This window comes from Mustela lutreola, chromosome 8 (genome assembly GCF_030435805.1).
Source record: "Mustela lutreola isolate mMusLut2 chromosome 8, mMusLut2.pri, whole genome shotgun sequence".
Lineage (NCBI taxonomy): Eukaryota > Metazoa > Chordata > Mammalia > Carnivora > Mustelidae > Mustela > Mustela lutreola.
In genome coordinates, this window is record NC_081297.1 from 125,572,172 (window position 1) to 125,599,112 (window position 26,941).

Sequence of the window (26,941 nt, forward strand, 5' to 3'; positions counted from 1 at the left end):
TTCTTTTCTAGATTTTTTCTGACTTACATCAAATAAGAATCCTATCTCCTTCGATTTCAAAAATAAAGTCTTGGCTTCACAGAGAAAGCAGTAAGAGAGAAACAGATACAAGGGTCAGAGGAGAGGAGTAAGATGAAAGGAGGGAAGACGGTTTCTATATCCAGATGTCCGTGAGACCAGCACAATCTCTGTTCTTTTCACAATCTATGTCTGCTAATAAAGACCCTTTCTTCACTTGTTAGCTGGAATTGTATTACTGTCACAACCAAAAGTTGACTAGTTTCTTACTTAAAATCATTTTTAAGGGATGCCTGGGTGGCTCAGATGACAAAGCATCTGCCTTCAGCTTAGGTCATGATCCTGGGGGCCTGGAATGGAGTCCCACATTGGAGAGCCTGTTTCTCCTTCTCCCTCTGCCCCTCCCCTCTGCTTGTGCTTTCTCATTCTCTCTCAAATAAATAAAATCTTTAAAAATAAATAAAATCCTTCTTAAAATATTTTAAATAACTTCTCTATATTTTTAATTTACAGGTAACTGTAAATCTTATAAACTCATTGTGGGATGGGACAGTCTCCTGAAATACAGAATACTGTCAGAATAACAATTTTGGGAGGAGTCAAGATGGTGGAGAAGTATCAGGCTGGGAGGACATCAGGTAATAGGAGATCAGCTAGATAGCTTATCAAACCATTCCGAACACCTACAAACCCAACAGGAGATCAAAGAGAAGAAGAGCAGCAATTCTAGAAACAGAAAATCGACTACTTTCTGAAAGGAAGGACCAGCGGAGAAGTGAATTCAAAGAGACAGGAAGATAGACCACAGGGGTAGGGGCCGGCTCCCGGCAAGTGGGAGAGCAAGGGAGCACAAAATCAGAACTTTTAAAGGTCTGCTCCACTGAGGGACATTGCTCCAGAAGCTAAGCCGGGCGGGGGAGGGGGGGGCAAGTGGGGACAGCGTGGTCTCAGAGGGATTGGGGGTGTCTGAGTGCCACAGAGCTTGCAGGTCTTAAAGCGGGGAAGCTGCCTACAGAGATGGAGCTGAGGAGTGATCTCTCAACTTGGGGTTACCTTAAATTGTGGTCCATGGCACAGGCCACTGCTCTGTGAGGAGAGACCCCAAAAGATCTGGGGAGACCCCCCAACCCCACCGAAGAGCACAGGGATCTGCAGGGTTTGGAGACTCCAGGCAGGGCTGTGTGCCAGAGACAGAGACGCTTGGTCACAGGCTGGGTGAGCTCGGAGTGCAGCCAGAGGCCAGGGAGACAGGAGTGATTGAGCGCTTTTCTCCAAGGGTGCACTGAGGAGTGGGGCCCCGAGCCCTCGGCTCCTCCAGGCTGGAGATTGGGAGGCCGCCATTTTCATTCCCGTCCTCCGGAACTCTATGGAAAGCATTCAGGGAACAAAAGCACCCAAAAGCGAACCTAAGCGGATTACTTAGCCTGGCCCCTGATAAGGGCGGTGCAATTCCGCCTCCGGCAAAGGCACTTGAGAATCACTACAACAGGCCCCTCCCCAGAAGATCAGCAAGAAATCCAGCCAAGACCAAGCTCACTTACCAAGGAGAACAGCGGAATTCCAGAGGAGAAAGCAAAGCATGGAATTCATGGCTTTCTCCCCATGATTCTTTAGTCTTGCAAAGTTAATTTTTTTTTAATTTTTTAATTTTATTATTTTTTATTATTTTATTTTATTATTTTATTATCTTATTTTATTATTTTTTTCTTCTGCTACATTTTTTTAACTTTTAACATTTCCTCTTTTAGCACTTTTTAACTAGTTTGTCTTACCAATACCTTTCATAAAAAAAAAATCTTTTTTAACCTTCATTATTATATTCATATTCTATCCTTCATGTATCTAACTTTATTTTTTTTATACACATAGGTTTTTATTTCTTCTAAAAAAATTTGGGATGCAACTTCTTCTAATAGATCAAAATAGTCCCTAAATCTACACAGGGCTTTGTTCTAGTCTCCAGCCTGAGCAAATTCTCTCCATTTTCTTTTTCTTTATTCTCCCAACCAACTTACCATATCAACTCCTTTTTTAGAAATGGTTTAAAAAAATGTTTTTTCATCTTTATAGTCATATTCTATCCCTTCATTGTGTTTACCCTTATATATGTTTTCCATTCTTTAAAATTTGGGGAGGTGGTTTCTTCTAAGAGACCAAAAACTCCCAAAATTAAGTGGGTGACCCTGTTCTATTTACCAGTCTAATATATATATATATTTTCTTTTATATATATATTTTTTTTAATTTTTTTTTTCTAAACTTCTTTTTCCCCTCTTTCTTGCCCCCACGATTTGGGGTCCCTACTGATTTGGTTAAAGCACATTTTCCTGGGGTCTTTGCCACCCTTTTAGTATTTTATTCCCTCCTTCATATATATTCTTATCAGGATAAAATGACAAGGCGGAAAAACTGACCACAAAAAAAAGAACAAAAGGTATTACTGAAGGCTAGGGACCTAATCAATATGCACATTGGTAATATGTCTGATCTAGAGTTCAGAATGACAATTCTCATGGAGCTAGCCAGGCTCGAAAAAGGCATGGAAGATATTAGAGAAACCCTGTCTGGAGAAATAAAAGCCCTTTCTGGAGAAATAAAAGAAACAAAATCTAACCAAGTTGAAATTAAAAAAGCTATTAATGAGGAGCAATCAAAAATGGAGGCTCTGACTGCTAGTATAAAGGAGGCAGAAGAGAGAATTAGCGATATAGAAAACCAAATGACAGAGAATAAAGATGTTGAGCAAAAGAGAGACGAACAACTACTGGACTACGAGGGGAGAATTCGAGAGATAAGTGATACCATAAGACAAAGCAACATTAGAATAATTGGGACTCCAGAAGAGGAAGAAAGAGAGAGGGGAGCAGAAGGTATATTGGAGAGAATTTCTCTAATATGGCAAAGGGAACAAGTATCAAAATCCAGGAAGTGCAGAGAAACCCCCTCAAAATCACTAAGAATAGGTCCACACCCCATCATCTAATAGTAAAATTTATAAGTCTTAGTGACAATGAGAAATTCCTGAAAGCAGCCCCAGACAAGAAGTCTGTAACATACAATGATAAAAATATTAGACTGGCAGCAGACTTATCCACAGAGATATCGCAGGCTGGAAAGAACCGGCATGATCTATTCAGAGCACTAAATGAGAAAAACATGCAGCCAAGAATCCTATATCCAGCTAGGCTATCATTGAAAATAGAGGGAGAGATAAAAAGTTTCCAGGAAAAACAAAAACTAAAAGAATTTGTAAACACCAAACCAGCTCTACAGGAAAAACTGAAAGGGGTCCTCTAAGCAAAGAGAGACCCTAAAGTAGAAGATCAGAAAGGAGCAGAAACAATATAAAGTAATAGTCACCTTACAGGCAATACAATGGCACTAAATTCATATCTCTCAATAGTTACCCTGAATGTAAATGGACTAAATGCCCCAATTAAAAGACACAGGTATCAGAACGGATAAAAAAAACAAACCCCCCCATCAATATGTTGTCTACAAGAAGCTCATTTTAGACACAAAGACACCTCCAGATTTAAAGTGAGGGGGTGAAAAACAATTTACTATGCTAATGGACATCAAAAGAAAGCTGGGGTGGCAATCCTTATAACAGATCAATTAGATTTTAAGCCAGGGACTATAAAAACAGATGAAGAAGGACACTATATCATACTCAAAGGGTCTGTTCAATGAGAAGATCTAACAATTTTAAATATCTATGCCCCTAACATGGGAGCAGCCAACTATATAAACCAATTAATAACAAAATAAAAAAAAACTAATCGACAATAATAAAATAATAGTAGGGGACTTTAACACTCCCCTCACTGAAATGGACAAATCCTACAAGCAAAAGATCAACGAGGAAATAAAGGCCTTAAATGACACACTGGACCAGATAGACATCACAGATATATTCAGAACATTCCATCCCAGAGCAACAGAATATACATTCTTCTCTAGTGCATATGGAACATTCTCCAGAATAGATCACATCCTGGGTCATACATCAGGTCTCAAACAGTATCAAAAGATTGGGATCATACCCTGCATATTTTCAGACCACAATGCTCTGAAGCTAGAACTCAATCACAAGAGGAAATTTGGAAAGAACCCAAATACATGGAGACTAAACAGCATCCTTCTAAAGAATGAATGGGTCAACCAGAAAATTAAAGAAGAATTGGAAAAAAATCATGGAAACAAATGATAATGAAAACACAACAGTTCAAAATCTGTGGGACACAACAAAGGCAGTCCTGAGAGGAAAATATATAGCGATACAAGCCTTTCTCAAGAAACAAGAAAGGTCTCAAATACACAACCTAACCCTACACCTAAAGGAGCTGGAGAAAGAAAAACAAAGAAAGCCTAGACCCAGCAGGAGAAGAGAAATAATATAGATCAGAGCAGAAATCAATGAAATAGAAACCAAAAAACCAACAGAACAAATCAATGAAACTAGGAGCTGGTTCTGTGAAAGAATTAATAAGATTGATAAAGCCCTAGTCAGACTTATCAAAAAGAAAAGAGAAAGGACCCAAATTAATAAAATCATGAATGAAAGATGAGAAATCACAACCAACATCAAAGAAATACAAAAAATTATAAGAACATATTATGAGCAAATTTGATGATCTAGAAGAAAGGGATGCATTCCTAGAGACATTTAAACTACCACAACTGAACCAGGAAGAAATAGAAAACCAGCAAGGAGATTGAAGCAGTCATCAAAAATCTCCAAACAAACAAAAGCCCAGGGTCAGATGACTTCCCAGGGGAATTCTAACAAACATTTAAAGAAGAATAAATTCCTATTCTCTTGAAACTGTTCCAAAACATAGAAATGGAAGGAAAGCTTCAAAACTCATTTATGAGGCCAGCATTACCTTGATCCCAAAACCAGACAATGCCCCATCAAAAAAAGAGAATTACAGACCAATATCCTTGATGAACACAGATGTGAAAATTCTCACCAAAATACTAGCCAATAGGATCCAACAGTACATTAAAAGGATTATTCACCACGACCAAGTGGGATTTATTCCAGGGCTGCAAGGTTGGTTCAATATCTGCAAATCAATCAATGTGATACAACACATTAATAAGAGAAAGAACAAGAACCATAAGATACTCTCAATAAATGCTGAAAAAGCATTTAACGAAGTACAGCATCCTTTCCTGATCAAAACTCTTCAAAGTGTAGGGATAGAGGGTACTTACCTCAATATCATCAAAGTCATCTATGAAAAACCCACCGCAAATATCATTCTCAATGGAGAAAAACTGAGAGCTTTTCGCTAAGGTCAGGAAAATGGCAGGGATGTCCCATTATCACCACTGCTATTCAACGTAGTACTAGAAGTCCTAGCCTCAGCAATCAGACAACAAAAAGAAATTAAAGGCATCCAAATCGGCAAAGAAGTCAAACTATCACTCTTTGCAGATGATATGATACTATATGTGGAAAACCTAAAAGACTCCACTCCAAATCTGCTAGAACTTGTACAGGAATTCAGTAAAGTGTCAGGATATAAAATCAATGCACAGAAATCAATTGCATTTCTTTACACCAACAACAAGACAAAAGAAAGAGAAATTAAGGAGTCAATCCCATTTATAATTGTACCCAAAACCATAAGATACCTAGGAATAAGATACCTAGATACCTAACCAAAGAGGCACAGAATCTATACTCAGAAAACTATAAAGTACTCATGAAAGAAATTGAGGAAGACACAAAGAAATGGAAAAATGTTCCATGCTCATGGATTGGGAGAACAAATATTGTGAAAATGTCTATGCTACCTAAAGCAATCTATACATTTAATGCAATCCCTATCAAAAGCCCACCTTTCTTTTTCAAAGAAATGGAACAAATAAACCTAAAATTTATATGGAACCAGAAAAAACCTCAAATAGCCAGAAGAATGTTGAAAAAGAAAGCCAAAGTTGGTGGCATCACAATTCCAGACTTCAAGCTCTATTACAAAGCTGTCATCAACAAGACAGCATGGTTCTGGCACAAAAACAGACACACAGATCAATGGAACATAATAAAGAGCCCAGAAATAGAACTTTAACTCTATGGTCAACTAATCTTTGACAAAGCAGGAAAGAATGTCCAATGGAAAAAAGTCTCTTCAACAGATGGTATTGGGGAAATTGGACAGCTACATGCAGAAAAACGAAACTGGACCATTCCTTACATCACACACAAAAATAGACTCCTTTCCTTCAGAAAGGAATCCATCAAAATCCTTGAGGAGAACGCAGGCAGCAACCTCTTTGACCTCAGCTGCAGCAACTGCTTCCTAGGAACATTGCCAAAGGCAAGGGAAGCAAGGACAAAAATGAACTATTGGGACTTCATCAAGATCAAAAGCTTTTGCACAGCAAGGGAAACAGTTAACAAAACCAAAAGACAACGGACAGAATGGGAGAAGATATTTGCAAATGACATATCAGATAAAGGGCTAGTATCCAAAATCTATAAAGAACTTATCGAACTCAACACCCAAAGAACAAATAATCCAATCAAGAGTGGGCAGAGGATATGAACAGACATTTCTGCAAAGAAGACATCCACATGGCCAACAGACACATGAAAAAATGCTCCACATCACTCGGCATCAGGGAAATACAAATCAAAACCACAATGAGATACCACCTCACACCAGTCAGAATGCCTAAAATTAACAAGTCAGGAAATGACAGATGCTGGTGAGGATGCAGAGAAAGGGGAACCCTCCTACACTGTTGGTGGGAATGCAAGCTGGCACAACCACTGTGGAAAACAGCATGGAGGTTCCTCAAAAAGTTGAAAATAGAGCTACCTTACAACCCAGCAATTACACTACTGGGTATCTACCCTAAAGATACAAATGTAGTGATCCAAAGGGGCACGTGCACCCGAATGTTTATAGCAGCAATGTCCACAATAGCCAAACTATGGAAAGAACCTAGATGTCCATCAATAGATGAATGAATAAAGAAAATTTGGTATATATACACAATGAAATACTATGCGGCCATCAAAAGAAATGAAATCTTGTCATTTGCAACAATGTGGATGGAACCAGAGGGTATTACGCTTAGCGAAATAAGTCAGTCGGAGAAAGACAACTATCATATGATCTCCCTGATATGAGGAAGGGGAGATGCAACGTGAGGGGTTTGGGGGGTAGGAAAAGAATAAATGAAACAAGATGGGATCAGGAGGGAGACAAACCATAAGAGACTCTTAATCTCACAAAACAAACTGAGGGCTGCCGTGGGGAGAGAGCGAGGGAGAGACGGAGAGGGTGGTTGGGTTATGGACATTGGGGAGGGTATGTGCTATGGTGAGTGCTGTGAAGTGTATAAACCTGGCGATTCACAGACCTGTACCCCTGGGGCTAATAATACATTATATGTTAATTAAAAATTTTAAAAAATTAAAAAAAAAAGGGGAACAATTTTGTTATTTAATAATGTAATTTAAGAACAAACCACTTCAGTGAGGACAGGATACTAGTATGTAATTAATAATTTAAAGCATCTGCAAAAGCAGTAATTAATCCTACTTATCACAGATATTTGTTGTTTGTAAATAAATGGATACTTCTGGTTTATATGACTGAGACTTTTCAGCTCCTTAAGCAAGACTTTTTTCTCTACAGGTAGTCTCTTGCTGACTTATTATAAATTCTAAATAAGACAAGCTTACAATCATGATTATTTTAATAAATGACCAAAATAGATCTAGTTTATGTAGGTAGACTTATAAATTAGAAAATCAGAACTGCCATGAGAAAAACACAATTGCAGACCATTAAAAAAAAGAAGTGGTACAGGGCCGCCTGGGCACGTCAGTTGGTTAAGTGACTGCCTTTAGCTTGGGTCATGATCCCAGAGTCCTGGGATCTAGCCCTATATCAGGCTCCCTGCTCCTTGAGGAGCCTGCTTCTCCCTCTTCCTCTGTTTGCCGCTCCCCATGCTTGTGTTCTGTCAAATAAATAAAATCTTTTTTTCAAAAATGTCATATAAATTTTGTAAATTACTCTTTCTGCTATATTTTATGTTAATTATTATGTCCTCATTTTAACATAAGTTGGGGTTAATTATACATTAGATATGATCTCGAGAAACTGAAGAGAAATCAAAAAAATTATCAAAGTGACTAATGGAAAAGAAAATTATTTCTGTTAAAGAAAAGCTGAAGAAATGAATGCTATTTTATATAGCAAAACAAACAAACAAAAAGCCCTAAGGGCTATGTTTGTTATTGTCTCCAAGTAGTAACAGTTTGCTTGACCTCTATCACAATGTCAACAGAAACCAAACCAGGAGAATTAGGTTTAAATTCTTACAGAAAACATTCTAACTGGCTAAACTGTGGAATCATAATAGGATAAAACATTAAAGTAGGGTTTTTTCTGGGGGAAATTATCTCTCTCCTTTCTAGATATTGTCAAGGAGAAATAAACAAAAAAAGCTTCACCTGTGTAGAATGGTGAAAGAAAAGAAAATTACTCCTCTAAAAGCGAAGAGTACGACAAAATTGACTCTCCAAATCCACTACAGATTTATGACTCCAGAATTGTAGCAGTCAACATTTAAAGTAATCATTCATAAAAACTGACATGAGTAAATAATACATATATCTCTGCCTGAATTAATTTTTCCCAAATAATGAGATTGATAAAACACTGTACATTAAGTATACTGGAATTTAAAGCTCACTTTAGAGCATGTTCAGTGTTGACACAAAATTTTTTATCCTGGGTGTCTCACTTGCTTAATCCTAGACCTGGCCCTAATATATTATATCACACACACACACACACAAAATCAATGCATTCCATAAATTAGAACTAATAGAAACAATATTCTCCGATTATAATGCAATAAAACTATAAATTTAAAAAAGCCTCCCAGCTGGAAATTAAAAAACCTTCTGCTACAAACTGACCTGTGTCTCCCCCAAATTTGTATGTTGATGTCTCAACAGGAGTATTTTAGAATGTGATTGCATTTGGAGAGAGGACCTTTAAAGAGGTAACTAAGGTTAAATAAAGCTATCTCGATGAATCCTAACCCATATGACCGGTACCCTCATAAGAAGACGGAAAGGTACTAGACACAGGCACACAAAGGAAAGGCAGTGTGGGACAGAGCAAGAAAGTAACCATCTATAAGCCAACAACAAAAGAGGCCTCAGGAGAAACCAAGTCTGACAATACCTTGAGATCTCAAATTTCTAATGTCCAGAACTATCAGAAAATAAATTTCTATTGTCTAAACCCTCTTGATGGTGGTACTTTATTCTGACAGTCCTAACTAACTATTAGTTTCTTCTCTTATTAAACAACTACACCTTCTATTAATACTTCTATTAATTCTTGGGTGAAAAGGAAAATGTAAACTCAAATTACAAGTCCTAAAAGATAATAATTAAAACCTTAGAGAATATACTTAATATACCTAAAACAGGGATAAGAAAAATCTCATACTAGAAACTTTACTAACAAAAATGAAGAATACTTGTTGAGTAAATTCCCAACTCAAAATAAAACAAAAAAACAAATTAAAAGAAAGCATAAAGTATATTAACATGATCTTAGAAAACTCAAAATCTACAAAGCAGCTAGTAGAAAATACATGAGTTTAGTAAGGTCACAGGACTCAAGATCCTTACATAAAAGTCCACTGACTATATTTCCACATGCCAGCAATAAACAGAAAGTGAATTTTTTTTATTTTTAAGATTTTATTTATCCACTTGACAGAGATCACAAGGAGGCAGAGAGGCAGGCAGAGACGGGGGCAGGCGGGGGGGTAAGCAGGCTCCCCACTGAGCAGAGAGCCAATGTGGGGCTCGAACCCAGGACCCTGAGACCATGACCTGAGCCGAAGGTATAAGCTTAACCCACCGGCCATCCACGTGCCCCAGAAAGTGAAATTTTAAAAAAACTGCTCCCATTTATAATCACATAAAAATGCTGAGGAATAAAATGTAACATTAAGATATGCATAACATATTCAATGAAAACTATAAAATTCTGATGATAGAAATTAAAGATGATCTGATTAAAGAAGAGACATGCCATATTCATGGATTGGATAGGCTCAGTACTGTTGAGATGACAACTCCTCTCAAACTGAGCTACAGATTCATTATAATTCCAATCAAAACCTTAACAAGCCTTTTTGGGAAAAGGTGATAGGCTGATTTTAAAATTTATGTGGAAAGGCAAAGGACTTAGAAGAGCCAAAACAATCTTTCAAGAAAGAACAAGGTGGGGCACCTAGGTGGCTCAGTTGGTTAAGCAACTGCCTTCAGCTCAGGTCATGATCCTGGAGTCCCAGGATCAAGTCCCGCATTGGGCCCTCTGCTCATCAGGGAGCTGGCTTCTCCCTCTGCCCCTCGCCCCTTTCATGCTCGCTCTCTCTCTCTCTCTCAAATAAATAAAATCTTAAAAAAAAAAAAAGAAAAAGAAAGAAAGAAAGAACAAGGTGGAGGACTTGCACTACCTGCATCAAACTTACTATAAAGCCGCTGTGGTCAAGACAGTGTGATATTCATGTGAAGACGGACAAACGGATCAATACAATGGGACGGAGTCCAGAAATACACACACTTAAATGGACAACTGATTTTTAACAAAGGAACCAAAACAATTCAATGGAGGAAAAGACTGCCTTTAACAAATGATGCTGGAACAACTGGATACCTATGTGGAAATAAAAAATGATTGTCTACCATCACCTCACACTACACAGAAATTAACATGAACTGGATCATATAACCCAAATGTAAGAAACAAAATACTAATCTTTTAGAAGAAAACAAAATAGTAATTTTTGTGACACAAGATCAGGCAAAGCTTTCAAAAAATTAAAAAAAAAAAACACACAAACTAGAAAAGAAAAAGAAATTATAAAATTGACTTTGTCAAAATAAATTTTGCTTTCAATAGACACAATTAAAATAAACAAAGCAATCCACAGACTTAGAACATACCTGTCAAATATGTATCTCACAAAGGGCTTGTATGCAAAACAAAGCGCTGTTACAACTCAATATGAAAATAACATCCTAATTTTAAATATGGGCAAAATATGTGGATGAATACTTCAAAAATCCATATTACAAGAATCTAAACATCATTAGTCATTGGGGAAAATCAAATTAAGACCACAATGATACATTACTACACATCCGCTAGAGTTAGGTTAAAAAGACTGACAATAACAAGTGTCAGTTAAGATGTGTGAATCAAATGGAACTGTCATAGGGGAACTCTCATACGTTGCTATGGGAATGAAAAACAGCATGATCACTCTGTAAAACAGTTTTGCTATATATGTTGCAGAACAGTACTGCTATATGTCATCACTCAGCAATGTCATTCCTAGATATTTAACCAAGGGAAATAAAATTGTATGCCCAAAGACTTCTACACGAATGTTCATAGTAACATTAATCATAAAAGCCCCAAACTAATAACAACCCAAATATCTGCCCATCAAAAGGAAAATGAATAAACAAATCATGTTACATCCATTCAATGGAATCTTAATCAGTAACAGAAAGGAATGAAAAAGACTGATATATGCAACAACATGGATAAAGGCTGGGGATCAGAGGAAAGGTCAAGTGCAAAGAGACACAGGGAAAATTTTAGGGTAACAGAACTGTTCTTTGCTTTTACTATGGTGGTGATGATTACAAAACTTTATACAAATACCAAAAGGCATCACGCTGCACATTATTTAAATGGGTGAATTTTATTTTATGTACATTAAACACTAATAAAACTATAAAAACTTCTTAGTGGCAGAACAACACAGAAAGAAGAAGAAAGTAGAAATTAATGAGGTAGGAAATAGAAAAACAGTTGACTCCATAAATCTAATTCCTAGTTTAAAAAAATATGGAACTATATGCTTAAAATGATTAAAACAGTGAATTTTGTTATGTATATTTTATCACAATAAGAAGAATAAATCAACAAAGCACTAGCCGACTAGATTAACAAATAGAGGAAGCAAGCACATATATAAATAAGAAATAACCCAGGGAAAGTAAGCATTCATTAAAACAGAACAAATTGAAAAATAAAAACTATTCTGCAGACCTCTATGCAGACAAATTTGAAAACCAAGATGAAGTAATTTCTTATGAAAACACAGATCATCAAAATTGATCCCACAATAGAGACAGAGAGCTTTAACAGATTGTTTTCTATAGAATAAACAGATAATTACTCCAGAAATGGAGGTTGGTTCAAGATTAAGAAATCCATTAACACACAATATTAATAGTGCAAGAGAGGAAAAATTATGACTGTCTGCAGAGATGATGAAAACCTTTGAAAATTTGTGACATCATGCCTATCATTTCTACTATAGTGTTTGCCAAATGATCTTTTCCTATTTCTGTCATTTTCTCCATGTTTGTTAGTTGGAATTCTCCTGAAAAGAGCTTTTCTTCTAAATATTATACATTATGTCATCTAGACACATAGATTTTTATTTTATCCTATGGATTATAACATTATATTATAACATTTCTTTGTTCAAACTGTCTCAGATTTGGTCACTGGGTGTTAAGATTAGTGGAAAAATGTATGATGACAAAGTATGACAAAAAATATTTACATAGTCTCAAAGTATTTACCCATAAGGTAATTATATATTACAAAGAGAAAAAAACAGTCATTTTATACTGGAAAAATCTGGCCAACATCACCTTAACCAAAGTGAACATCACTAGTAAGGGAACAAGTAATACATCTCCTAATATAATGCACTGAAGAAACATGACTTTGATTTTGATGTTATTTTTGCTAGAAATATATAACCTGAATTTAATCATAAAGAATTTAAGACAAACTCAAATTGAGGGATAATCTCTAAAATAACTGGTTAGCAATCTTCAAGTAAAGGCAATGTATGATTCTGGACTGGATCTTGGACCAGAAGAAGGATATCAGTAGGACAACTGGTAAAATTTGAGTAAAATCTATAGGTTTGATACAGTACTATTTATTTCCTGATTATATTAATGTTAGTATCTTAGCTTTGATTATTGTAATATGGCTATATAGGATGTCAATCTTTAGCGATCTCATTGAAGGTCAGGTAGGAATTCTGTGTATGACTTTTATAATGTTTTGATAGCTCTAAGATCATTCATTCCAAAATGAAGTTTAAAATATATATATGCATAGATAACCTAATACTCTGAAGTTCCCTTCTGGCCGACTCTTCTGCCATCTGTGAAGCCCGCAATTTCTCTTCACACTGATCCTTTTCAGATTGCCTCCAGACATCATGTTCCACTTTCATTTTCTCTAAATCCGCTAATCTGTTCTCAAGTTCTATCCTAAAACAACAGATGATAATTGTGTTACAAAAACTACAATGAGGATGCTATGACAGCAAAATGTTTTCATTTGCAAGGAGACTGAACACAAAATAAGGTAATTAAGTACTTACTTTTCATCTTGTAATACCACAAGTTTTTGATAACCTTCTTCCTTGGCAGCTTGTACTTTACGTATTAATTCACGATCCTTTTCTACTAGGAGAGCTTTGTGGTGTTCGACAGCTGACTTGAGAATTTCATTGTCTGACTGTAATCCTAATATTTTTTTAAGGAAAAAGATATGCTGTATTCAAAGTTATCAAGCTGAAAAATCATAACAGCAAGCATCCATCAGCTGGTAAGACAACTAAAAGACCGCAGAAATTTAAGTCTGGATATGTATTCTCAAAGATCTTTACGTTATTAGTAAGCCTTTTAAGAATGAAATAGACTTAAAACTCAGTTAACTATTCTGTCATTTTATTTAGCATACATATATAAACACTTTAATAAAAGACTAGATATATTTACTCGCTTGACTCTTGAGAACTGGGGGCATCAACCTAGGTGATATCCAAAGAGATATAAATATTTACTCCACTTCTAAAAGGGTTTTGTAATCTTAGCCCCAGAGACAGCATCATCATAAAGCTGGTTGAAAGTAGAGTGAATAAAATCATGGAACCCTTCAAAACCTATCATTCTAACAGAACTGTTGGATTACCAATAGAAATAAAAATTGGAAGGGCACCTGAGTGGCTCAGTCAGTTAAGTCAGGCAGGTGCCTTTGGCTCAGGTCATGATCCCAGGGTCCTAGGATCAAGCTCCACATCAGGTTCTCTGCTCAATGGGGAGTCTGCTTCTCCCTCTCTCTCTGCCTCCCAGCTCATGCTTTTGCTCTCACTCTCTATCTCAAATAAATAAAATCTTAAAAAAAAAAAAAAAAAAGAAATAGAAATTCGAAACTTTCAAGTTTATCCAACGAATTCACAAATTTTCCTTACATTGATATGTCAAGTATTTTGCAGATGGAATAACTAAGACAAATTCATATGTAACACAAAATTTTAAAAGAATGCAAAACTAGATCACAAACACTTTACATCCCTTGAAAAATTACTCCCTAAATTCTATAGAAATTCATGAATCAACATCAAGTAGAGATTAATAATACAAACACTAATTCATCATAAGCTCTGCCTAAAACCACAGAGACCAGTTCAGCTAAAGACCAACTTGAGAACAGTTATAGGCCAAAAACAGCTGATTTAAACACCCTTTAAAAACAAATGAGGCTCAGTAACTAGCCTAGTGTCTACATAAAAACAAAAATTGGGCCTACGATTTACCTATCTTCCTTATGTTATTTTTTTTTTTTTTAAGATTTTATTTGTCAGGAATAGAGAGAGAGAGCACAAGCAGGGCAGGCGACAGGCAGAAGGAGAAGCCACCCAGATGTCCCTCTTCCTTACGTTCTTAAAATGGTCTCACATCACTAAAATGGTCTGGGACTAATAATCACATGATCTAAACAGATTCACAACTATAAACCCAGAAAGTATGGAATCCCATTTGGAAAGTTTCACTTAATTTATGTGTTAATCAAATAACTGTATAAACATAAGACTGATTTTTTTAAGAGATACAACGCAAAATGAACATTCAACATAAATAAAAAACAATCCATATGTGCTCTAAGATTAAAATTCAGTTAGGCTCAAAAATAAAAATTTAGTTTGATCTATATTAATAATTTGTTTCTATGCAAAAAGAATAGTAAAAAGCATGGGAAATAATATATTACCATCCAGTTCACTTTGAATCTTATTTCTTTCTCTTTCTAGCTCACTCTTAGCTCTTGCTGCCTCCAGTTTGATGTCTGTTATTTCTAGTTTGTTTGAATGTTTAAGTTCTTTTACCTGTTGATAATTAGAAATTGAAATTACTATAGGTCATTTTCTTGCCATTAGCTGCTTACCCCAAAACATCAGCAGAAATGAGAAAATGTTTTGGAAAGCAGAGTACACAGTATAAGCACCTTCCAAGAGGGAAGGTGCTTCAGGGCTTTGAACAGTATCTGGTACCAAGAAAACAGAATTTCCTAACAGAATCGAGTTATTTCTTTACAAATATCAGGCTGGGGTCACCTGGCTTAATCTTGCCTTAAAAGGCTTACCTAAAAGTACCTAAAATCCAATAGTCAATGACCGGCTCATCTTCAAAGAAAAAAACCAAAAACCTCCTTTTAATAAAAGTGCTGGTGCCAAGAAGGCATTCTAGGTAGAAGGAACAGCACATAAAATGTTATAAAGGTATAATGTCACAACAGTATCCTTGCAAGAAAGCAACGAGCTATGCGTTCACGCAGAGGAAGGCATGCAATCAATCTGTGAAGTGGCGGGGAATAAACATTATCTGCTGCACAAAAGGGCCGCGTAGCCTGTTAGCTACTGAAGGTGACACAGTCAACTTTGTTTCAGAAAATTAACTCTAATTGCAAATTAAGATTGAGAAAATGAAAGTAAAGATGCCAATTAGAAGGCAAAGGATTGACAAAGTGGGCAAGAAGGAAGAATCAGCTGAATTTGGTGTGCGTGTGTGTGTGTGTGTGTGTGTGTGGATGTGTGGATGTGGTGGCAGTGGGAAGAATGAGTACAAAATATATAAATCTAATTTAAACTTTTACTGCCCAAATCTAATTCTCTGAAAAGCCCTGAGTGAAGAGAAATAATTGTCAGTATCTTCCATATGATTAACTAATCACATACCATTTTTAGATTTCTCTGAGACAACCCTTCTGAAAACGGAATGATTTTAGTTCATGAGTAGTATTCATTCATTGGATAAATATTTACTGAGTACCTATTATGTGCCCCAGTACAGTTTTAGGAGCTGGGGTTACAGAAGCAAACAAGAAAGCTTCATCCTTCCAGCTATCTGCACTGCCCTCTACTATTTTATATCCTTTCCCTTTCATAAGGTGTTTCTAAAGTTAGTCCTAGAGTTAATCCTATAACGAGGATTTAACCAATACAGATATAAAAATTTGATAAATCTGTACTCTGACACACTAATGCATAAAACTGTGAAATTAGAGGAGAAAACCACACATATATACAAATCAAATATGTCAGATGGTGGGAACAGGAGGGTAGAGGATCATATACTTCAGTGCAACAGAAATCTATAAAAACTGAAGATGGGAGTTAGAAACAAATGAGAAAAGGCTTCTAGAGCCAAAGAGGGTAAGGATGAGAAATAGAAGTGTTTTACCAAAGGAGATTCCATCTATGAAAGGTCTTAAGAACACTGTAAGGAATGGTTTGGTCAACATTCTCACTTAAAGAAAAATAGAAAAGCAAGTACTGTGCTGCCTTTGTACTGCTAACCACATTTAAGATGCATGTTTTGCTTCCAAATAAACTTACAGATTTTTTAATGACACTACATAAAATGAATACATTGTGCTGACACCAGGCTTGCAATTTTAAACATTACTGAAAATAAGTCTCACCGAACAATGTTCAACTACATGAAAGCAGCTAAGAAATTTTATTTATTTTAACAACTTAAACTTTCTGTGGATTGGGCTCTACTACATTTTAATTTCATGGACAGACAGAATTAAAACTATAAATGTCTTAAAATTTTGAAGAAATATAACTATAATGAAAATCCAATTTCTATAACAAATGAAATTATAACCTGCTATTATATACTAGCTGTAAAAGGTTAAGAATAACATAGCAGTTAATTAATAAGCCACACTGTAGCCTCTCTAAATATGAGGTGGAAAACTTTAGCCATCTTATTTTGCAAAAATTTCATTCATTTCAACAAGAACTATGAAATATATAAAAACCTATTTCTTCTGAGAAAATATTGTTCTACTAAATTGTAATTACTGAAACTGAAAGAACAGTAGACAGGAAGTCAAACAAGTGAAGTCTGACTTCAGGCCTACTTTTATTATTAAACTAGTGGTATACACTCAAAGTATTTGTCCTTGCTGCATTTGAGTTTACTTATCTATGGATCTATAGGAGTTTCAGTTTTCCTTTAGTGCCATGTTTCTATAATCCTGAAATAATGAATGCACTTATAGTAATTTTTAACTTCTTAAAAATATATTAAAAGGATTAAAAATGAAAAACTTACATGAATTGTATTACTGAGCTATGACAAACAGTAGCACTTCCTATAAGTAATCTGAATCAAATCCCAACTAGTCACAATAAACTTTTCTTTCTGACCCTAGATCCCTGGTTCTTTACCTTTCTTGTGATCAGGCCTCAAAATTCCTAGGAAAACTAGAGATCATTTCCTAAACAAAATGTATAAGGTTACAATGTTACATATAATTTCAAGAGATACAGAGTCTTCTGAAGCTCCCCTGGGGCCAAGACATCCTGTCTCTCTTGTTTTTTCTCACAATACATTTTCCATTTGAGCCTTCATGTTGCCAATTTGCTTTATGCTTTTGATGTAACAGAAGCTCAGTATCCAGAAAGTACTACCAGTACTACTAACTTTAAGAACCATAAAAAATGGCAGTATTAGACATTTTACAAGGGTTCAGAATTTGTTAAAATTACACATACACATATACACAGACATGCAAGAAAACATATGTAAGCAAGAAAGATAGAGTTGGAAAACTGTATTATTCAAGAAGCTCTTGATACAAATTCCAAAGAGATAGTACTTAAACTCTGATCTTTTTTCAAAGGTCTAAAGGATGGTATGACCTCATTAATGTAGCTAATAAGGATAACTATGTGGGATGATTTCCTTAAACTGCATATTTTATTGGAGTTTTAAAGATCAAACACTTCCTGAGGTAACCAGAATTTATCTCATTGAATGTAAAATACCTTCAAGGTTGCCATTTTCAGGCCACCATTAGCAATACTTTTTAATACAAGACACTGAATCACACTGACATAATTCTGTTCAAAAACCTGACAAACATTTACAAAATTTGAATAACTTAGACAAATACACCCCAGGTGCTCCTTTGCATTGCAAACAACCATTTGCTAGAGTTGCAAAATATTGATGAAAATCTCAAGTTGCAAAGAAAACTGTGACAATCATGTTTGAAATATCATTTTAAAATTTATCCTTCCAATGAAATCTTTTTACATGCATGATTCCAAATGAAAATTTGGTTTGTCTAAAGCTGAAGGGTGGTTTTTAATATGCCATTTATATGCAAAAAACACAAGTGTGCCCTTAAAATTAGGAAACTCTTAGCAATATCAGAATTGGAAAAAAGGCATGGCAGAACTTCCTGAATTTACTTCTTTGTATACTCCATTTCTTTGTATACTCTACCACTGTAGGAACTCTATCTCATTATGTATACATTTGGATGTATAAAAAAATCTACTTAGGTTAATCAGGAAGCAATTAAATTATTAATTTATTTTACAATCTTAGTAGGCTGGATGAGTTCCTAGGGATGAGCCAGAATGATGTTTCATTTCATCTATGAGGAAACTTGCTTACAGTTCTACAGATTTATATAATGAGGAATGGAATTTGTCATAGGCTTAAAGTTCCATGTTCTTCATGTATATCTTTTTCTCCTTTAAGGATATCACTAGTGTAAAACTGTTGCTATTATGTTCATCATAGGCTATTATCTACTGCATTCAATACCATCTTTAATCTTAGAAAAATCCTGGAAGAAAAAGGCATTGTTCCCACTTAAAAGTTAAGCGAATTAGAAGTCACACAGGTAATGAGTGAGATAAATGAGTCAGGATCAAAAGACAGATTTATCTGATTCAAAGTCCATGAACTTTTCTATTGTACTTCACTACCCCCTCCAAAATGACAGTTTTTAATTTCTAAATACATTTTAGTCTCAACATAAAAGCTAGCCTAGAAAACACCTAAATTAAACTATTTCAACAATTAAAAATCTTCTTGCCTAATTTTCACATATTCTTTCTAGCATCAGCTATGTCTAATGAATTAAATACACTGGCTACAAAACCACTTCGTAAACTGTAAAGTAAAAAACTCAAACAAGAATTGTAAACGTCACTAGAGACAGAATCTACAAACATAAGAGTATGTGTTTGCCATGGAAAAAACTGGGTAGACTATCTCCCAAGGGTGGCATCTAACACATGCAGTATCATGGCTTATGGCCTTTTGGACACCGAAATCACCACTCTCAAGGCTGGACTCACATTAATAAAGTTTATAAAGACTGGTTTATAAAATCAGAGCTGTGAGAAAAAACTATAATGGAAAACAGAACACTCTAAGTCTGAAGGACCAGTGTGCATTCTCTCCCTGTAGACAAAATTACATGGGAAATTAAGTAACAGAAAGTTGTTTGGTGATCATATAATCAGAACAAATGGAATGAAATGAATTGATAGTTTCATGCCCACCATTTAAAACAGATTGATGAATTCCTTCCCACAATAAGAATTATCTCTTCAATGGGACAGAATTCATAGATTCTACTAAAACTCTCACTTCTGTTATGAACACTGCCTAAGTTCTCTCAAGTAATTTCTTGGCCAAGTCATTTATGACGACTATATTACTCCTTTAGATAAGTTCATTTCTACTAGGCTATAGTAAGTTCCTTCTGGTCTGGGACCTCTTTTGTTTTTCAAGGTAATTTTACATAACTCTGCTCTGATGAAAAATAATTGATTTCACTGATTCAGAAACCACACTTATTTCTAAGATCTTGAAGATGCCCCCAAGTACTAACATTAATAATAGCTATTAATAATATTTGGGTAATTATCTACTAGACCTTATGCAAAGTGCTTTGTGCATAATATTGCATTTAATTTTGCCATAATCTATAAGGTATATATTAGTCTTGCATTATAAAGAAAAACACAAATTTTCAAGGAGAAAGTAAATTGCTCAAGGTCATACAGCTAGTAAGAAAAAGAAATGGAATTTGAATCTAGTCTGTCTTAACTCCAGAGAAGATATGATATTGTTATTCACTACAGTCTTCTAAAAAATACTTTCATCATTGCTCTCCTATTTCTGGTTATCAGATTCTTTATACATAAAGCATATGAGGGGAAAAACTGTAAGTTCCTGAGAAAACCTAGTATATAAAAGACATGCAGGGGCGCCTGGGTGGCTCAGTGGATTAAGCCGCTGCCTTCGGCTCAGGTCATGATCTCAGGGCCCTGGAATTGAGTCCCGCATCGGGCTCTCTGCTCAGCAGGGAGCCTGCTTCCTCCTTCTCTCTGCCTGCCTCTCTGCCTACTTGTGATCTCTCTCTGTCAAATAAATAAATAAAATCTTTTAAAAAAATAAATAAATAAATAAATAAATAAAAGACATGGAAACCATTATATATATTCTTTCAAAAATAACGTAAGAGCACCTGGGTGGCTGGGTTGGTTAAGTGGATGGCTCTTGACTTCAGCTCAGATCATGATCTTTGGGTCCTGGGCTCAAGCCCCATGTCAGGCTCAATGCTCAGTGGGGAGTCTACTTGAGATTCTCTCTCTTCCTCTGCCCCTTGCCCTCTCTTTCTGACACAGTCTGTGTCTTTCTGACACACTCTAATAAATAAATATTTTTTAAAAAAATAACTAAAAATAACATAAATGCAGACCATGCTGCTATTATTAATTCACTCATTTAACAAGTATTTATAGAGTGCCTGTTCCAGGAGATGGAGATACAAGCTTATATTTGATTAAAGGAAAATGGGGTGGGAGAGAAAAGGAGAGACAAAAAATAAATATAAATATACTAAATGCTGTTAAGAGCTATGAAGAAAAATAAAGCTGGTAAAAAAGACAGACAGTGAGGCAGAAGAGGGAAGATGGTATTTCACAAAGTGAAGACAAGGAAGGCCTCTCTGAGAATGCGATGTCTGAAAGAGGCAAGAAGGCAAACTATATGGATCTGAAGGAAGACCATGTCAGCAGGCAAGTGCGAAGGTCCTAGGACAGAAGTAAGAGTGAGAAGAAAGCCAGTAAGGCTGGAGCAAAGTGGACAGGAGGGAAAATGGACTGTGATGGCTCTAGAAAGACTGCAGAGGCAGATCATGCAGAGCTCTGAATAGGTAGAGAGTCAGGAGGTTACTGTAAAAATTGAACCTAGAGAAATCATGGCTTGGAGAAGAGTAGTCACAGTAAAAGTAGTAAAAATTAGTCAGATTTTACATGTATTTGGAAGGCAGAATGATAGGATAAAAAAAGATTTCAATATAGAGAAGTAAACAATTTCAATATAAAATTTGTCCTTATGCAGAATCAAGCATTCCAAAAAATGAAGTAGAAACATTAAAATGACTTACTTTACTGGTCAACGTATTTATTTCCCGCTCAGCTTTATGCAATTTACTGATTAGAACAGTATTTTGTTCAGTGCTTGATTGTAGTTCTTTTTCCAAACGTTCAGCCTGTAGTTTAGCTGACTGTTTTTCAGCCTTTTATTAAAAAATATTTTTAAATTTATTCATAATTTTATAATTATATAAAAAGAAACACTATTTATTTTTAAAATAAATTTGTGTGTGTGTGTTTGTCTGTGTTCCAAAATTCATTGTTTATGTACCTCACCCAGTGCTCCATGCAATACATGCCCTCCTTAATACCCACAACCAGGCTCACCCAACCCTCCATCCCCCTTCCCTCCAAAACCCCCAGTTCGTTTCTCAGGGTCCACAGTGTCTCATGGACTCCTCCAATTTCCCCCAACTCACTTCTCTTCTCCATCTCCCCATGTCCTCCATGTTATTCCTTATGCTCCACAAGTAAGTGAAACCTTATGATAATTGACTCTCTCTGCTTGACTTAATATATGTATAATCATACTACCCCAAAATATTCAAAACCTCAATAATATTAACATGCACCAAAGCAACAAGAGTTTTCTCAAAGTAGTTGGTAGAATTCAAATGAAAGATATTTGATCCAGGAAATATACAACAACAGTCTCTGGAGAAATGACGTATCAATAGCCACCAACAAAATAAAACATATACTTCTCTCATGAAAGAGAGTACCTAATGTACTCACTTGATACCGATTTACTCTTATTGTTGACACAATTCAAACAAACATTTTGGGGGGGGTTTCAATGCATAACAGAAATATAAAAGCATAATAGAAAGTAGAAGAAAGGGTTCATTTGTAGTAGTGAGAACTAAAAATCTGAAAATCAAAGTAGATTAACAAATAAAAACACGAGATTTAAAAATTCACAATCCTCAACTAATCTGGAGACTCTGGAAGTATATGAACAAAAAGCTCCACAGCTCTTGAACCCATCATATCATAAAGATTCTTAAATCTGTAAATTGTCAAGAAAATTTCTGGTTGATAACACTCATAGTACTCTTTCATTAGAAAGTGAAAACTAAATGCTTTTTAAAATAAATTTCAACTCAAAATAGTTAAAATTAAAACGTTTGAAATTTAAGAATAAGCTTCACAGTTTTATAAGATCTCATTTCCTACATATCTTAAATATGACAAGAGTATATTCAACAAATAATTCAGGAAAAAACTGTTTTCCTCACATATAAAATGATACTCTTTGGGCACAATGACAGCCAGAAAAATCTAAGAAAGAAATGCTTCTTTTCATTTCATCTGACAAATGATAAAATTAACTACAGGCTCTTTTGAAAATGTCACAAATGAACCTCCCATCTTTTGTAATCATTCAACTTGTCCTGAAAATCATCATTCTAAATGACCTGAATGAAAGCTCTGCATTGGGATCATATGCTATATTCAATTGCAATCATCCCACTTATTCTGTCACTATAAATACATTAAGGATGGAAGGGTAGCAACATAAGAGTACCATTCTGAATTGCCTCATGTCTAAGGTCCAATGATAGAACTTTAGTTCAGGAAACCAGCAAATACTGTCAGAGGCTTCATCCAAAAAATAAAAAGGTGACTTCTACTCTTCAAAACATATCAATGTGCTCCCTGTACCCACTTTGTTGGCAGCAAATAAATAAATAAGTATTTTGCTAGGTGCCCACTAATTTCTCTACAACTCTAATCATTTCACAACTATTCTAACACACACACGTGCTCTCTCGCTCTCTTCCTGGATTGCTCAAAATAAATCAAAACAATTCAACTGGTATTATCCATTACATCTTAGACACTAAGAACTATGAAAAGTAAGCACACCTAAACAAGATAGTTAAGGGATGCAGAATATGCCACAGTGGCATAAAAATTATTTTGAACTGAAGGCATTTAATAATCAATAGACACAGGAAAAGGTTCTTCCCTGAACTCGTCTTAGCTGCCGAAAAGCAGAGCCTCCAAAAAGAATTATAAATCCCCTCCCCTGGGGTTTCATAGCCAGTGAACACTGACTCCTATCAAGGGAGAAATCAGTACAAGGATAAGAAATCACCTACACATTGTCCCAAAACTGTCATATCTCCCACCTATTTTCCTAAAGGCTCGTTTGTCTTTCCTAAAAGTCATTTGTGTTCCTATAAGTTCCCTTTCTCCCCCTCCCTTTCCCTAGTAAGCTGGTATGTAAGCCCCAAATTCTAACTACCACGTGGAGCGACATTATTCTGTGAACTCCTGTACACATATTTGAATAAATATTTTTTCTCTTGTTAATCTTTGAATAAATATTTTTTCTCTTGTTAATCTGTCTTTTGTCAGTTTAATTCACAACCTCCAACCTGTGAACGTAGGCAGATGAAGAAAAAGCTTTTCCTCTCCAACAATGGAAACCAAGAATTTTCAGAGAATACCTCTAGGCGTATCAGCCTACCTCTGCCAGCTCTCATCTTTCTCTAATGAACTCAAAGAACTATTTCACTGAAGACTTATATACATTAGCACCAAGTTGAATTGTATTGCTCTGGCAAGAAGCTGTCTTAAGATATAAAAGTATGGTATTTTAATTTATACAGGACTTAGGATTTTAATATCTTGAATTCCACATAAGGAAATAACTATTTAGGAAGAAACTGTTTTTCTGGTTTGAGAGGACTTTCCTCCTCAGAAATTCAAATTTTAAAAATTTGGCATATTCTACTTTCCAGTATTTCAAGAGTTAATTCATTTCAACTAGATGTCTTGACTCCCAAAGAATAAATAATCCCTTTGTAAATGTGGTAGCATAGCTATTGCTTATGAATCAATAGCTTTCTTCTTTACAAAAAGAATATATACTCTTGGGACTCTACAAATGCGTCAGCATTAGACTGGTAAGCATACATTTATGCTCTAAAAATCAAAGGCTTGTCAATTGCACTTTTAAAAAAGCATGCCATACTCTACCGGGAAGCAATTAAAATCTTACCTCCAGGGATCTGACTGTAGCCTGCATCTCAGCCAACTGCCGCACCTGAATTCTTTGGACATTTTCTACCTGAGCACCAGAATTCTCTTTTTCAGCCCTTAATTCTGCTACTTCAGCCTCTAAACCTTTTACTTTCTGACACAAACGAAATTTCTCTTGAAGAAGATGCTCCGCTCGTTTGCGGTCTCCTGAGGGCTCAACCATAAACAGTTGATTATGTAGTTCTTCTTTATCTTTCCTCAGGCTTGCAATCTAATAATAATTTGAAAGAAAGCACAGAACCTTAAATTATTGAATTTTCAGTCATGAATAAGCTTTACAAGTCAATAAATTAAAATTTAAAATTACACAATATAAAAAAGAAAGCTCAGGTGGTGAAATCAAGTACAAAGAGAAAAAACCTAAAATATCACGTTCTTCATTCTGCACTCAGCATGACTCAAATGTGAGGGCAAGGACCTTGGCCTATTTTTCTTCTATCTCCCCATGGTGTCTAGAACAGGGTTTCATCAATTGCTGACTAAAATTCAAAATTATAAATAATACTATAAAAACAATTAAAAATGTGTCAAGTATTTTATAATTCATCAGAACATTAAGGGGTTTATGCAAGATCAGTATGCTGATTGTAGGGCGCCTGGGTGGCTCAGTCATTAAGCTCCTGCCATCGGCTTAGGTCATGATCCCAGGGTCCTGGGATCAAGCCCCATTCGGGCTCCCTGCTCCACGAGAAGTCCGTTTTTCCCTGTCCCACTCCCCCTGCCTATGTTCCCTCTCTTGCTGTCTCTGTCAAATATACAAATTAAAAAATCTTTGAAAAAAATATGCTGACTGCTAAGCTTTTCCACAAGTGACAATAATTCTTGGGCTATATCTATACTAATAAAATTGTCTATTCCAAGTCACTTAATTCACAAAAAAGCTGCTTGTCTGTGTAAATAACTACAAATGTGACTGATGAGAGTTTTTAAATGATAGCTGGGAGTTTATTAAAATCCTAGTTGCACTAATGGCCTCATTCTTACTTCTTACATTCAAGAAAGAAGTAAAAATCATTGCCAGGGTATGTGGAAATCACAGGGGAACCTGATGAGCAAAAACACTAAGGACTTTCTCATTTGTGCCAACCACCACTGCCAGATCCCAGAAGCCTCTGAATCCACTAGTTTCAAATTGCTTCCTAACCTCAGGGACACTCTAGAGAACCCTTGCCTCCAGGAATGAGATGGCTAAGTTATCACGGTAAAACTCATTCTTTCCTGATCCCCTCCTACTCACCCACCACCACATCTCAGCTAATCAGAGCAGCTCCTCTTGTTAAGTCTCTTTCTACATATGGGGTCTCTTCATATGATTCAACTAAAGGATTCAGCTGATTGAAGAAAAAAATAAGAAAAACGAACGAAAAAGCCACTGCTCTTAACAACTAGCCAGGATGATCTTAGAAGGATCACTCTAAGCCAAAAGGACCCCATGCTCTGCAACCTAGGCAAAAGTGACCCAAGAGATGATTGATGGCTCACGTTGCTATAAATGAATCTAAGAAGGGTGAGACCTCCACCCCAGCACAGAATCTGTTTTCCTCATCTATAAAATGAGAGTTTAGACTGGAAGCCCTCAAAAATCACTTTCAGTTTTAAAATCCAGTGATTCCAATTTGGTTTCAGACATGTTGAAATAAAGATGTCAATGGGAAATGCAGGTAGAGATATCTACCAGGCAAATATCATTTTTTTTCCAGAAAATAAAGTTCATTGTAGAAGGCAGCTATAAAAGTCAGTATCAAGCGCAGCTAATTAGTGTCTCTCTCCTATTTTTCCTGCCATTCTTTACATGACAACATTAGCCTCAGGTTTGGTCCCTGACTACATTTTCCCCCACTCCACATTCTCTTTTCTTCAGCTAGTGGTGTAACTTTGTGCAAGTTACTTTTTCACTGTGGCACCAATTAAAATGAAGGTCTTGGGCTGGATATCTTTAAAATACCACTTAGCTTTTTGCATGAGGTATCTCAAACACAGTCTTAATGTGCTATATGAGAGGTGTGGTGGCTCATCTACGTCAGGAGTCCATGTGTAACTCAAGTTCAGACAACAGTGCCCTTTACTAAGTATGATGGACCAAGTGCTGAGCTAAGTACACTAGACATATAATTTCATTTACTAACAATCATTTCTCTTGTCCTCTTCATTTTACATATGGGGTCAGACAGCTAATGTTCTGGATTAGCATGTTTCCTACATTATTGCTCTCTCCAGTAGTTTT

General features: G+C 35.8%; 1 protein-coding gene across 4 annotated transcripts in view; it reads right to left on the reverse strand.

Moving 5' to 3' along the window:
* CEP83 (centrosomal protein 83) overlaps positions 1–26,941 on the reverse strand; it is a 132,808-nt gene that overhangs the window by 24,358 nt on the left and 81,509 nt on the right. For 3 of the 4 annotated variants that reach the window (XM_059186528.1, XM_059186529.1, XM_059186531.1), the window contains exons 6-10: positions 24,677–24,928; positions 21,678–21,809; positions 15,177–15,291; positions 13,504–13,648; positions 13,241–13,390 (exon numbers count right to left, since the gene is read on the reverse strand). In XM_059186528.1, coding sequence (XP_059042511.1) covers positions 13,241–13,390; positions 13,504–13,648; positions 15,177–15,291; positions 21,678–21,809; positions 24,677–24,928 — 794 coding nt within the window. The remainder of the gene's footprint in view (positions 1–13,240; positions 13,391–13,503; positions 13,649–15,176; positions 15,292–21,677; positions 21,810–24,676; positions 24,929–26,941) is intronic. The other variant, XM_059186530.1, reaches the window with a different exon arrangement.